Raw genomic sequence first — 15874 nt, forward strand, 5'->3', positions numbered from 1 at the left:
TTTATACCTCGCCTCTTTAATCACTCTGACAGATGCATTTCTTCCAATTGAACTTATAACCAAGGACTTCACTAATTTGTTCCAGCACTTCCTTAATGACCAAGTACTATGTCTTGTTTACCCACAAATATTTAGCAGGTGTGTCAAGCTATTTGCCATTTCATGCTCAAGTAAATACCAAGAAGTCGTCCCCAGTTATGCAAAAGTAATTACAAAATATCATAGGAGAGAATTATTGGTGAGGAGTATATCGAGTATATCATGATATTATTGAAAAGGCGGCACTTCCATTTTACCACCTGGCTCTTAGCAGCACCTATTAGAGCTCAACTCATCCAAGGTAACAGAGATCTCCATTTTTGAGACTATAGGGCAAAGGGAAACCTTTGTCAGATTCACAGCTGGCGGGATATGACTAATGCACAGGTGCAGGCTCATGGGAAAACTCTGCTCAAGGAGGCAAAAAAAGGGAGGCACAGAGCTTGAACAAATAAGTGTTTTTGTGTAGCTGATGGAACACAGACAACACACAAGCTGTTTTGTGTGTGATTGAGAAAGATCGCAAAACATACACAGAGGGAGATCTACAGCAACTGAAACTGAGAAAGTGCGATACACCGACCGGAGATAAAGTATGCATTTATTCTGCACGTCTCTAGACAAATTTGAGTCAACATCTTATCATCCACATCTTACTTCTCTTCCAAGAATGTGAAAAGAAAGACCAAAGTATCACCATCGTTAAACTTTTGATATTTTTTTTAATGAAACAAGTACCCTGACCCTAGATATAGAAATTTACAGTAACCTGAATGAAAAAGATTCAAAAACAGTTCATACATAACAACTACTACAAAGGTCATATTCAGGCACTTGAAACCATATACAGTCCTTGTTTGTCATGCTACACAAAGAATGTCTTTGGTCCTTTTCCCTCCCAGTCAGGTCAGCTGAAACCACAGTCAGAACAAAAAAATGACAAAAAAAAAGTTTGGTTTCGTAACCAGTATTTACATTTCATTAAGACCCGAGCCTACATCAGACACAAACTGAAAACGTTCATATATAAAGCCTTCATATTTTTCCATATACATCCACATTGGTTATGAAATACCAGAACAAAAAGGTATAATTATAATGGCTCATATTAGATTTCTTTTTTTTTTTTTACAGCAGTGTTAATTGATATAACTTAGTGGAATATTTTTGATACAAGAGTTGGCAAAACAAAAAAGTTGGGGGTCAAAATAACAAAGCTACATTGTTACAGGGATACCAAGCACATGACACCCTAAAATCCCAATGCATCAGCATCCATCATGTTCTAGCCTCAAGAGCTCCATCGCTGTTATAACTATACATTACTGAAACTTGTTTTATGTCTTCAGCTGTCGCATTTCTAACACAATTCAGTTGATTTGCTAACATTTTCCACTTGCAGCAGGTTTAGATGCTTGAGCATATGTAAATTTGTGCAACTGGCTTTCTTATCATCACTTGTTTAAAAAAATCGTTTAATAAAATGACATTAGTGAGAATCATTCAACACAACAGGAAAAATATGTAAACAGAACAATAAGGTAGTGAATTGGGCTGTACTGTAAATATGCAGATGATCAGACAGCAAGACAGAAGATTCTTTTATGCGCTGGGTCAATAACAAATTAAACTTTGTGTAGTTGCTAATAGCTGTGTGACCTATAAATTGAATGTTTAGGGCACAAAAGTGTTTTAGATGAAAATGCCCTGAGCAATAAGTTGGCAGTTAGATTCCTTCCTGTCTGGCCAAACCTTAGTACATGTCATTTGCCTCCCTCCTTTCCTTACGATCTTCACTTTCCCTACCAAATTATCCTTTAAAATTCAAAACAAATCACAGGCACACGTTGAAAATATAATTTACTGTTTTGAAACGCAAGTTCATCTAACAAAACAAAGACCTATTCCGTGAAGGCAGCAGAGCTAGAAACTTAAGATGTACAGCTCACAGACCCAGTAAATAGCTTCACACTGAGAAGAATGGATTGTCTTCTACAGCCAAGGCTGTTCGACACAACACTGACCCCTTACAGTGAACATTTCGGTTAATGAATGTTCTGCTTACATCAAAGTAAAGGTTCAAAAAAGAAAAAGAAACATAAACTTTCCACACATTGATTTAAAGACACTGCTCAGCTGCAAGGCAGCCATGTTTGATAAGAGTTACTGCACGTAGCCATGGGTGACTGAACTTGCGCCACGTAGTAATTGCTGAAGTTGACGTCTCTGACATAGGGAGCAGGCTGGTAGTAGCAGGTGATGTTGGACAGAGCGGGGATGGCATTCTGTTCGGCCATTACACGCAACGCCAGGGCAGAAATAAGAGCCAGCGTTTGCCGGCGCTCGTGTCCCATCAGACACACAGTGCTTTCATCCACCACTTGTCTCAGAGTCACCAGATACTCATAGCGCTTGTCCTCCATGCCCGCAAAGTGGTTCTGCAGATATCCCTCCAGCTTTCTCTGCTGCTCGCTTATGTCGGGGAAGTCGATGAAGAAGCGCGAGCACATGTAGCGCTGCATCTGTTTCATCTGAGTTGCGGAAGATGGATGGAAACCGCGCACCAGCAGGTGGCAGTACTTGAGCAGGCCGCCGCCCCGGATCTCTTCTGGACTGCGGGTGGCGATGGTCTTGGAGCGGAGGTGATCCAGAGCTTCCTCAAAGTCTCCATACATACTCTCTCCCTGGACTGTAGGGTGGAAGGTCTCGGACATGGCTGTTTCCGAGCAGCGGTCGAACAGCAGCAATGAGTCCAGAGTAATCTGGAAGGAGTCGACGCTGAACTCGAACTGCCTTCTCAGCGTGTCCACAAACTTCAGTTCCACGTTTTTGCCAGTGTTGTTGGAAAGTGAGATGAGGCTCCAGCGATCTGTCTCGTTGCAAACTTTCACCAGCTTCTGAACATACGCCTCCTTTAGGGCAAGGGCTGTGATTCGGTCTCTGCATACCCCTTCGGGCAAGAAGTCCACCAGGCAGTCCAGCACCACGTCCTTCACCAGCCGGAAGGTTTTGTCATCAGTCAAACTCAAGCCAAAGATCAGGTCCAGGTCTTTGTAGCCAAGGCCGTTGTCCTCATGAAGTACGTGGCTGGCTGCTGAACCATTCAGCTTAACATCACGTACCATCACGCCATGCTCCTCCAGTCGAGCCCTGACCACCTGAAAGTAAAGACACAGAGAAAAGACACAAAATGAGAGACTAAACACTTTATTAGGTTTATTGTGAAAGTAGAACGCACAATAAAGCATAAATTTGTAATTGAGTTTGATTAAGTTTAATTATATATTTTTTTAATCTTTCCTTGCATAATAAAGTAGTTGCTATGTTTTATTATTGTTTAGGGCTTACATGAAGAACACATCTCTGGAGTGAACGAAACGCTGCAGCTTTTTTAAAGAGCAACTGGCACTTAAGTGACTACTTATTGGTGTAGTCTCTCACTCAAAGAGATGACCTCCATTTACATTATAAAGTGACAGACCAGCGACAGCATAAGCAAGAGCACCCACAAACCTCCCTCTGGCAACAGAGCTCTCTATAAGTAGACGGGCCAAAGCCAGATTGCCAGGTGACTGCGAATGCGTTTCCCCCACTGCACCATAAATTCCACTTAACAAGTGAAAGATCCCAGATTCAGTCCCAGGACGAGATACCAGTCCCCTGAGGGGCTGTGTTAGAAAGTTTATCTGGTGTAAAAATCTGCCAAATCAAATACGTGGAGTTACTCACTGTGGTGACCTCTAGTGAATAAAGTGGGATTTATGGTTCAGCAGGGATAACACATTTACAGTCCTCAAGCAGTCTGAGGACGGTCCGTCTACCCATGGAGAGCTTTTTTGGTGATGGAGGCAGTGTACAAAATATATGCCACAACCGGTGTGTGGGCTACTCTTGCTTGGGGTGTTGTTAGTCTATCAACCAGCTGCAGACACAAGCAAAGTTACAATATACAAGTAACAAGAATTGAAACCGAGTAAAACCAACGTTTTTTTTCATGGTTTTCCCATTCCTGGTGAACTCCGCTGTGACCCCTAACCCTATTCCAACCCACCTGTCAACTAATGTATCTTCAACAGGCACATAGGTCATGCACATCCAGCGACGCACTGTTAGGATTTTGGAGAACAAAATAGGAGCACATCTAAAAACCCTTCTCCGCTCACTGTGCAACTAGAACCGTGTACGCGGACAGATATTTGTGGCACCATAAATTACGCTTCAGGGAGCAGCTGACTGTAGCTTTTTTTTTATCTCAAAAAGCTGCTCCACAGAGATAAGATGTGGAAAAGATGCGGCATGTCTGTGCTTGATGGGTGTAAGTGACTCATAAAAGGAACTGTTGAGCTTTGAACTTTTAAACTCATGAATGTGGACCAAATTGAAAAAGGCGTTTATAATGTTATTGGAACACACTGTACAGATGTACTGCTGTGGTTCTTGGGAAAATTACAGAACTACAGGCAGTTAAGATCTTTGTGCTTCCTGTCTGTTACATCACTCAAATCACACTCAGGGGGTGGGGGGGCAACTAACAAGGCCAAGTCTGAAGAAATCCAAAGCACAGCTGTTCACAATTCATTAAAACGCTCTCACTATGTTATGGGAATCTGATGTTACTGTTCAACGGTGTGATGTCTCTTCACTGAATCCGTAGAGACAAGCAATGCCTATCCAGTCAGGTAATCCTATATACTGAAAGAGAGTATACAGTGGGGCAAAAAAGTATTTAGTCAGCCACCGATTGTGCAAGTTCCCCCACCTAAAATGATGACAGAGGTCAGTAATTTGCACCAGAGGTACACTTCAACTGTGAGAGACAGAATGTGAAAAAAAAATCCATGAATCCACATGGTAGGATTTGTAAAGAATTTATTCGTAAATCAGGGTGGAAAATAAGTATTTGGTCAATAACAAAAATACAACTCAATACTTTGTAACATAACCTTTGTTGGCAATAACAGAGGTCAAACATTTACTATAGGTCTTTACCAGGTTTGCACACACAGTAGCTGGTATTTTGGCCCATTCCTTCATGCAGATCTTCTCGAGAGCAGTGATGTTTTGGGGCTGTCGCCGAGCAACACGGACTTTCAACTCCCGCCACAGATTTTCTATGGGGTTGAGGTCTGGAGACTGGCTAGGCCACTCCAGGACTTTCAAATGCTTCTTACGGAGCCACTCCTTTGTTGCCCAGGCGGTGTGTTTTGGATCATTGTCATGTTGGAAGACCCAGCCTCGTTTCATCTCCAAAGTTCTCACTGATGGAAGGAGGTTTTGGCTCAAAATCTCACGATACATGGCCCCATTCATTCTGTCCTTAACACGGATCAGTCGTCCTGTCCCCTTGGCAGAAAAACAGCCCCATAGCATGATGTTTCCACCCCCATGCTTCACAGTAGGTATGGTGTTCTTGGGATGCAACTCTGTATTCTTCTTCCTCCAAACACGACGAGTTGAGTTTATACCAAAAAGTTCTACTTTGGTTTCATCTGACCACATGACATTCTCCCAATCCTCTGCTGTATCATCCATGTGCTCTCTGGCAAACGTCAGACGGGCCTGGACATGCACTGGCTTCAGCAGCGGAACACGTCTGGCACTGCGGGATTTGATTCCCTGCCGTTGTAGTGTGTTACTGATGGTGACCTTTGTTACTTTGGTCCCAGCTCTCTGCAGGTCATTCACCAGGTCCCCCCGTGTGGTTCTGGGATCTTTGCTCACCGTTCTCATGATCATTTTGACCCCACGGGATGAGATCTTGCGTGGAGCCCCAGATTGAGGGGGATCATCAGTGGTCTTGTATGTCTTCCATTTTCTGATGATTGCTCCCACAGTTGATTTTTTCACACCAAGCTGCTTGCCTATTGTAGATTCACTCTTCTTTGTGTGCAGGTCTACAATACTTTTCCTGGTGTCCTTCGAAAGCTCTTTGGTCTTGGCCATGGCGGAGTTTGGAGTCTGACTGTTTGAGGCTGTGGACAGGTGTCTTTTATACAGATGATGAGTTCAAACAGGTGCCATTCATACAGGTAACGAGTGGGGGACAGAAACGCTTCTTACAGAAGACGTTACAGGTCTGTGAGAGCCAGAGATTTTCCTTGTTTGAGGTGACCAAATACTTATTTTCCACCCTGATTTACGAATAAATTCTTTACAAATCCTACCATGTGGATTCATGGATTTTTTTTTCACATTCTGTCTCTCACAGTTGAAGTGTACCTCTGGTGCAAATTACTGACCTCTGTCATCATTTTAAGTGGGGGAACTTGCACAATCGGTGGCTGACTAAATACTTTTTTGCCCCACTGTAACCATAATGCTACGTTTAACCTGCAAAAAATACAGGGCACACATACTGAATGCTAAAATATTACTCTAAGCCTTAAGCTGAACTCTAACCCTGGACAAGAATATTAGAATGTATCAGAATATGTCATTTTTGGTTTTATTAAACTTTTCTCCCATATTTGGTCATTCAGGGAACAAATTAAAAAAAATGATTCTGACACATCAAAAAGTTTTTGTTTTTTATTCCTAGCTACTGTTTTCACTAGAACCATAAATTAGTCGATCAGAGAGACAAAACACTTTAAAACCCTTAACTAGCTACGCACACAGTCTAATCCAACCCAGAGTGAATTTAATAATCCTCAAAGATTTCTAAAACTCATATTTCCACATGCATTTTGTTGTTTATTCCACCTAATTCCAAGTGAATTAGGTCAAGTTGTGTCCTGAAGCCATTGTTTTAATGACCACATCTGGTAATCAGCACATTAGCTAGAGATAGATCACATAAGAAGAACTGGATGAGTAAACTTGTTACTACTCCACCTAAAACCCCAAATTGGTGTTTTCATAAACTTGTTTATTTATATTAAACAAACTAAATAAAATTATTTAAAAAGAAAGCTAATTTCAGTTACTGCCTCATTCACAAGCAATTACCACAGCCAGTAGTTTTGGATGCTTGATTTTTACACCAGAGGTTCTTTCTAACCCAGCACTGGAGGATTTGTGTCTCCTCCCAGAATCAAACCAGGAATCTTTTGCTTACTACTTAAATGTGTAAACTACTATACTATGGAGCCACTAAATATGTAATGATTATACCAAGGCAATCTAACATACAGTATCATGCACTGTGCTTAATACACAGACAATGAAATGCTACATGTCCTGACAACTGAATGGTAGTTTCTTAAAAACTTTTAAACTACAGATTCTGAAAAAAAGCAACATATTTCTAATAATTCAATCAGTTTGACCACAAATCCAGTATACTTCTAGTTTTCTGTTACCTAAAACTAAACGAAACAACAAGCAAACACTTCAAGAGCAGCCAAATATATATAGTATATTGTGCTATTAAATGAACTAAAGAAACCCCATTACTCCAAAATCTAATGAGAAAAGGTAGAGAGAATATTTTTGCAGAGAGAAATTATGCAGGATTTCAGTCTGGTGGACAAGACTGCAGAGATTTTTTTAACCTATCCAAGGGAAACCCACAGAAAGTATTTTCACTGACCTCACACTTAAACAGTTGGTTTGAGTTAACAGCACACTATAATGTGTTTGTTTGGGAGTCCCAAAAGTAGTGTATGGGGAAGTACAGCTGTGCTAGCCCCACAGAATGCATCCTTTACCACTCATAAAACAGGATGGTACATTTCCCAAATGACTCACCAGCACCTGATGAGAGCCTAACACTTACAGTGATGTAAAAACACATTACAAAAAGAATTGCAAACACACCAGACTGTCTGGTGTTGACAACGCCTTGGCGACAGTCTTTCCACTTTCCTTCTGGCATCTTAATAGTTTCCTTGACTATTTCATTTAAGCTGTGGACAAAGTGTGTTTTTATTATAGCTGTTTGAAATGACCCAGCCAGTTGCCAGCACATAGTCCCCTGGACGCCAATGAGAGTTCTGGGCAGTGAGACAGATTATCCCTGTGCCAAGTAAATGGCGACATCAAATGAGGAGTTATGAGTCCCTGACCTTCAAATCCACTCCAAGACTAACCCAGCCAGTCAGTAGTACAGTAGCTTGGCAGACAGCGGGGGATGCTGATGATGGTTTTACTTCTGACTTGAAATGCTTCCTCAAATTTCTTATGCATGGGTGCTCATTTCACCTGTGCTCTTAGACAAGAATGGGTTGTGTGCTGAAACATGATGCTCTTGTGATAAAAGTTTTCAAAGAAGGATTCAGTTTCAAGGATTCACTTAAGTTTTAATGTCTCAGTCCACTCAAACTTTATTTGATAGGAATATATCCAAGGGACCAATTTGGGGGGACTTTTGCTGTATTAGATGTCTGTGCCAGCCATGTAAGATTAAACTGGTGAGAACCACTCTAGTGTATGTGGATTTATTAGTAAAAACCAGTCTTACTAACCCCACAACCATCTGACTTATCTCATATAAAATCACAAATTAAAAGACTCGGATACAGCACTGGAACAGAATCGTAATAGTTTAGGTGTAAGCATGTAAACTGTTCAGTATGAAAACTTGAAGTGGAAAAACTAGTAATTAAAACTTATACACCCGCAACTCTGTATTTTTTAAATTTCATTATGTTTAACACTTTGTTTGTTTGTTTTTTGCCAACCGTATTTTATAACAAGCTATCCTTGCCTATGGCATTGTAATTATTTTTGCTGCTTTAAATATAGTTATACTTAAAAGTAGTCTGTGTATTTGTATTTTAACTCTAAAATCAAGCAAACCAAAACAATAATACCAAGAAACGTTGGTCTTTGAACTCCTGAGTGTTGATTTTTTTTTTTAGATAACGTGATAACTTGATCCAACCTCGATCCAACCTAGCTACCAAGTCTGAGCAGCATACACCTGAGTTCGCTTTCTGGGATGCAGTAGAGTACACTAGCTGTAGCAACTAACCCTGTTGGCCATGAATGGAACCATAACCATGTTATCAGCTAATCCAGAACTCACTGACTTCTTCCTGTGGTTTGCATTCACACATTTTGGTTAACTTGCAGTTTTCTCGTGTCAAAAGAAGCCAAACTACAGGAAAAAGCTACAAGTTTACAAACACAGCTGATTCAGACCAGAGTAAATGAACTATAGGTTTAAAAAGATAGATTCACTTCATAAAATTTTAATTTGTACCACAAGATGGTTTGATGTAACCTTTACTGTACCAGGTAATTCATTGAGAATGCATCATATTTACAAATACAACCTAGAAAAAGGCATTGGGTGATGAACAATTTATTATAAAGTTTGAGTAATGACAGAGAGTACCCTTAAACATTTTTTAATGTATGGGTTTTAAAATGTAAAAATAAAATCTACACCTTGTGTGTTCCAGATATAGCTATTGCCCTGTCCACAAAAGAAATGATGGGAAGTTTTAGTTTGCAAACTTTCAATTTGAAATTAAAATGAGCAGACAGAAACTCCAACTCATGAATGGAAAGCCCAGCCAAAGAGATACCATCAACACTAAAAAAAAAACATTCAGCCTAGAAATGAATGTTCCCAGGTTACCTCCTCTACGGGAACTGGGAGCATGTTGGTGTCTTCATGTTGCTCGGTCCCAACAATAGCCTACTGAGGAGTTGGTTTACAGTCTGGCAAGGGCAACAGCGGCTCAGGCGACTGCTCTCCATTTACCACAGTAACACTTTGTCATGCCCAACCCTCAAGCCCACTGTTATTACAGGCACTAATCCCATCCTCATATTCTGCTTCAAACCCAGGCCATTCGCTACTGTCTGGAGAGTGGAGTAATGTTTCAAGGTTTCATGAAAAATAAGAACCCATACCTCTGCCTCCACATATGAACCCATTCAACAATTTACGTAACTATGATGCATGCGTCACGTAATCTGCGTTTTTCATCATGTGATATGATGCTCCTCGGTATGTAGTACACTGGGTGTGTGTAGGTTTAGTCTGCTGAGAGGGATATCACAGGATCTGGCTTTGAGCTGTCAACGTTTACAGAAGTGTGAGTAATGGCAAAAGCTTTCCTTCACTGCTCCCAGGGTTCACTCACAACCAGACCACAAACAGATGTTATTTTAATGTGGATATTAGACAAATACACTGTTAAGAGATTGTCCTGTGACCCTTTGGGACTGTGATCCATCAGTTACTTCACCCAGTATGACAGAACAAAATACTAGTGTGGCTACAAAATCACTTAGGGGGATGACTTTGTCTGGTGGGAAGGTTGAAAAAGTGGCAAACTAGTGGTTTTGAATGTTGCAGCCTATTTACTGTGAAACACCCCGCATTACTGTCAACCATTTGATAGTGGCTTAAATCACAAAACTTTTTCCCCCTCCAACCACACTGCCACTGGTTTCCATTCATGGCCACATGGTATAAAAATCAACTTGCAGACATTAAGTCTTTCAACAGGGAGCATTGTGTCGCTTCATTTTTTTTTGTCACGATATCTGCATGGTCATACAGAACACAATTTCAAATCAGTCTACACTTATAGATGCAGTGCCTTCATGGTTTCCACCAGAAAGGTTAATCCTGACATGTTCAGCTGCCACAGAGAAGGTGGTTTCAGGGATTTATTGTTGCACTCAATTGATATATTTCTGTAAATGAGCTGTTTCATCTGCGAGTAACAGATCAAACAGTTGTTAGCCCACTTTATAGCTTCTACCAGCAGACATCTTAACATTTGGCCAAAAAAATAGTAGACCTCACACTCACAGTGGATAAGATCAGCTAAGCTGCCATAACATTTGCCAGGTTCTTCCATACTTTTTGAACTGCTTCGTAAAGATTTGAGCTGGATGTGTGTGACTTCTTAACTACACATTTAAACAATTTTGTTCTTACTTGAAATCCTAATCTGCTCAATTAGTTTTTATTTTATTAACAGCAGCAATAGCAGCTATGTGTTGGTTCAAAGATGTTATGACGCCACCTCCCACTGCTACATTAAGTACTTTCCCAGATTTTCTTAAACACATTTCCAGAAACCGTGGCTCCACTTCTCAAAACTCAAAACACAAACTACACATCTAGTGTAAAATGAAACACACCACTCAAAACCATCTTATCAAAACTTATTTCTTCCACGGAACAAAACAATACACACAAGCATATTTATGTCAACTGAACTAACAAGAGAATTTTTAGAATTGCTTTCCGCTGCCTCCTCCGCCTCTCGCTCTGCCTCTTCCTCTATAAAACACCTGTATACGTCACTTGAAGCCTCTTTCACACAATGACACATGATCGAATTGTTCTTCGAATTGAGGCTGAACAAGCACAACTGCACAGTTTCTTCTTTAGTCACCTTTTCCACTCACTATGTGTTTATACACCTCTCTGTATTATTTATTAATAATAATAATAATAATGGATTGGATTTATATAGCGCTTTTCAAGGCACCCAAAGCGCTTTACAATTCCACTATTCATTCACTCTCACATTCACACACTGGTGGAGGCAAGCTACTATTAGTTATTATTGATCACTGTCTTCATCCACTCGCCCCAACCAGTTTCAAAAGATGGTTGCCTCTCTCTGAGCCTGGTTCTGCCAGAGGTTTCTTCCTGTTAGTAGGGAGTTTAACCTTGCCACTGTCACCAAAGCGCTTGCACATACATAAAATACATACATAAAATTGAACTGAATTGAACTGAATTAACTGGGACTTAGTGTGTTGCATTTTGTAAGCCAGTGTTCCTATGTCAACAATGTGCGCAAATTCATGCAAACTGCATTCAGAGATTTGCAAAACTGACAGTGGAATAGTGCAGAGTTTAGCTGGACGGAGGCACGTTGTTTGTAGATGAGCTTCATGTTTTCAGAATTGTGACATCAATGATTTTGTCACGTCCTCATTTTTCCGAGGTCGTCATTTAGGAACGTGGTGGGTAGCCGAAAACGTAATATGTTGACGATTTGTCACCTAGCGTAAAATGTTACGCTTTGGGAGTGAGAACGTGTTGCACAATTGCTACATCCATCTTTTACATACAGTCTATAGTTTTAGTAAGTTAAAAAAAAACTTTACTGGTGTTTTGGGTTAAGCAGTATTGAGTATGCCAATGTCTTAGCACTCAAACACAATAGATAAAGAATATTCTGGATAAGAAATTTTCTTAAGAATTTAATCCGAAAGTTCCACAAAAAGAGTGCAGGCTCATTGTAAGAAAAAATGGTTAAGGTCCCTTATGACTAGAGGACTATGTAATGGAAGAAAGGCATCACAGGGGAGAGATTACATTGGTAGGCCTCTTTGATTATAGGGGTCTTTGAAATGTGTGTGTGTGTGTGTGTGTGTGTGTGTGTGTGCGTGCGTGCGTGCGTCTGTGTGTGTGTGTGTGTGTGCGTGCGCGCGCAAGGGTCTTCCCTCCCCCATATGAACACTGTAGAAAATATTAATCAATCAAGCAACATATGAACCAGGATTACAGGCTATTAATGTCCGGAAAAACTTCAGCCCACGCAAATCCCCACATGTTCCAGTTCTAGTAAATATACTGTGGTGTGGTCATTATCTCACAGAAACTGTGAAAAAGGGACTTGCGGAGGAGAAGCACTAGTGAGCTAGTGGAAAACTGCAGTCACAGCGTCAGATCATCTCCACTAATGTGTCTGAGTGTAAGTGATCGAGTATCTTTTAAAGTTTTATCAGTTCTGCCACAAATCCTAATTACTGCAGAAAAACAGCAGAATGTGGAGCAAACAGAATATTTCAATATGTAGGCCTGATTTTGATTAGCCGGGCTTGTTTAGAAGTTATGTTACTGTGTACCTTTGGAGCAAGTGAAATCTCATTGACTCCACAGTCACTGCAAAATAAATATACTGCACTCACCCACTGTCAGCAGACTACTGTAAACTGCTATTTTCTAATTACTAAAAACTTTATTACCAAGATGGCATATGACACAGTTGTGAGCAACAGTGGCAGAATATCTTTATATATGCAGAGCATTAAAATTGCCTTTCACCCAAAAAGGTAACACACCTTGTGTCAAATTAATCAAAATAACAGTTTTTCATTAATTTCTTTCTTTTTTTTTCTCTGTTTGTTGAGAATAGGGCGATATGGGGATACATGAAACTAAGAGAAGATGTACTTTTCCCTCTTCTCTGTCACTTCTGCTTCAGTGCGTTTTATTAGATAGCAAAACGACTATGAGAGAGCTAGTGAGAGGGGTCTCACCTGAACGATCTGCCGGGGCTGCACGGACAGCGTGGGGAAGTTTCCTCGGCCGTGGATCGGTACGCTCTCTCCAAGGATGGAGTCCAAACGCCGAACCTGATCCCATGACAGCACGCTCACCCGCCGACTCTGCTCCGAGACATCACCGGAGGACATGACGACCGGAGGCAACGGGACGTCCAGAGAAAGTGTCGTTGCACTGTTAGAACAACTTGAAGCAATTCTCCTCACACGAGGAAGAGCCGGTGATGTTAGGGCGACAGTGGGTGTGAAAAGCTCCCAGTGCGTCTCCCTCTCTCACTCTCTGTCTGTTCTTGTGGAAAAACTTTCAGAAAGCTCCAAAATGTGTTAACTCTTTTAGAACATCGCACATTCCCAGAACAAAACTTCCTGCGCCGCTCTCTGTCTCCACTGACTGTCTGTGCACATTAGAGCCTCCTCTGGACTCGCCCGGGGTTTTAACCGAGCAGGGATTAACGGGCGCCACCCCATTGGCTGGCCAGAGCCTTAATAATGCTTCAGCATACAGACTGCACTCCGTTTGCACACAGACCCGTGAACACCTACTTCCCTTGCGTCACATGGCATGTTCAATGACTGTAGGAAGTATAGTAATTACTATGTGCAAGTAAAAAAAACACAACCTTGAACTGCTCCCGTCAGGCTTCAAGACTTTACCCAAACTGCATACAGTACCTCATCTCACACTGGTCTGTTTAATAGGAAGGAGAAAAGACAAAGGAAGTTTACTTCAAATGCATTTTGCAAAAATAAAAAGCAAAAATAAATATATAACAACTAAAATGTATGGAAACAAGTCATAATATTATCATATTCAAATTCAGTGTTTTTAATGGAGTAAGCTGAAAGTTCATTGTAAAAAAAAAATAACAGACTTCCTTTTTGATTTGATACTGTGAAGCTTAAACGATTAAAAACAGTAACATTAGCAATCATAACACTTCTATAAAGCCAAAGTCCTGAGTTATTTTCAAAAGAAAAGAAAACGAAACTTCTTGACCCCGTGTTAAAAGATGAACAAATGCTTCACATCACAACATTTGTCTGGCCTTTTCCTCTAGGACTATTTTCTGAATATCCCGCTGTTAGCAGACTAGCATCATTTATCCCTCATGCGACTGTATGGTAAACAGTGGGATTAAAGTTTGGTTGGGTTTAGATACAATGACAGAATGGCAGAATTGCATCTCAGGAAAGATAATTAATTTTTTGTTAAAATAACTACTTTGCTAAAGTTAGAGAAACATTGTTACACAGTTATAAAGCCATTGTTATGCCTTAAATAGCAACGGCAATGATCTCTTAAATGATAGCCAAACGTTTTGGAGGTCCATGCATCTACCCCAAACTATTTTCTTTTCTTTCAGACATCTAGAAAACAAAGAAAAATTGACATTCAGAACTTCTAATACATGCATTCTATATTGATTCCAGGTATATGCACACATTTTCATGGCAATCTGTCTGAAAGTTAAGCTAATAGCATTTCATCTTAAACTGCTCCCCCAAGTCATCCTTGTCAAAGAAGAGATCAGAGCCCCTTCGCTAGCCCTCCTTTGTTCCCGGACAGAAACTTGTCATCTGTTTTGTTTTTATTTCTGTAATTGGTGTTGCAAGAAGGTGTTGCTTTTAACTAGAACCACTACATTAGAATTCAGAATTAGAGGAAATGTGAAAAGAGTTTTGCTCAGTGGAGGACATGACCATTTTTCACTCCACGCTCAAAGGAAAATGACCTAATTCGTTTTGGTGATACCATTATGTACAACATACGGTCATGATGAAGAGTCACACATTTCTGGATGTTTAGGTTGACCAACATGCCCGTGTTAGAGAGATTATTCATTTTTGACCCCTGTGGGATGACGCAAAGGGATTTGTGACCTTAATTTGCTTTGTCGTTGTTTCATTTTCTTAAGAGCAATTTGTGTGTCTCCTACCATGACAGAAAAAACACAGGGAAGCCCCAGTGTCATTTTAGAGCAGAATGACAACATGGAAAAATATTGCCATGATTTGCATATCATGTGCATAATGTAAATACTGTACGTCAGTCTGCATTGACTCAACCGGCAATAGCAAATACCACACACTGCACTGTTATCACCAGCTCTACAAAAAGTGTTGTTTTTTATTGTTGACAGTACACATGAATATAGTTCCTATTTATTTATTTATATTTAAACACTAGCTGCTGATACCTAAAGTACAACTCATTTTCTAGCCTTTTATTTGCAGTTTGAAATAATATAATTAATTTGAATAGTATTTCTTTATTTTTTCTTTGCTTATTTCAAGGGGCCTCAAATGAACAGCCAATTGTGTGTGACATTAATGGTGACGTCACAATAGCTAAATCTGTGTTTTAAATGCAGTACATGTAAACAACTCAAAATTTAGTTGGTTATTTCCCAGTATTAGTTGTATTGTATTGTATTGATATGAAACCACAAAGGAAGTCTTCAGTGAGAATGTCCTTTAAGTTACAGAAGCTAGTGGAAGCCAGTTGACTTGACAGGATATTCATGAAAAAGATGTATAGTGCTGTGCAAACGTCTTGAGTCAATCCCTATTCCTTCTAATGGGAAGTGGGTGCAAAGATTTATTGAAATGCACAAACATACAT

The 15874-nt window shown here is 40.3% G+C and overlaps 1 protein-coding gene across 1 annotated transcript; it reads right to left on the reverse strand.

Annotated features, from left to right (window-relative positions):
* Window positions 1–741: 741 nt before the first annotated feature.
* tent5bb (terminal nucleotidyltransferase 5Bb) lies at window positions 742–13729 on the reverse strand. The gene is made up of 2 exons (XM_040021030.1): window positions 13228–13729; window positions 742–3197 (listed from the first exon to the last, which is right to left on the reverse strand). Exons 1-2 carry the CDS (start codon window positions 13381–13383, stop codon window positions 2172–2174), a joined length of 1182 nt encoding a protein of 393 aa, XP_039876964.1. The 5' UTR covers window positions 13384–13729; the 3' UTR covers window positions 742–2171.
* Between the last annotated feature and the right edge of the window lie 2145 nt (window positions 13730–15874).

Source organism: Simochromis diagramma, unplaced genomic scaffold, assembly GCF_900408965.1.
Source record: "Simochromis diagramma unplaced genomic scaffold, fSimDia1.1 OVJJ01000753.1, whole genome shotgun sequence".
Taxonomy (NCBI): domain Eukaryota; kingdom Metazoa; phylum Chordata; class Actinopteri; order Cichliformes; family Cichlidae; genus Simochromis; species Simochromis diagramma.

Excerpts from the sequence above, each read along its gene's own strand:
- tent5bb (XM_040021030.1), bottom strand. The coding sequence starts at position 13,383 with ATGTCCTCCGGTGATGTCTCGGAGCAGAGTCGGCGGGTGAGCGTGCTG. Across the intron at positions 3,198-13,227 it reads AGCCCCGGCAGATCGTTCAG|GTGGTCAGGGCTCGACTGGA; the intron begins GTGAGACCCCTC and ends CTTTACTTTCAG.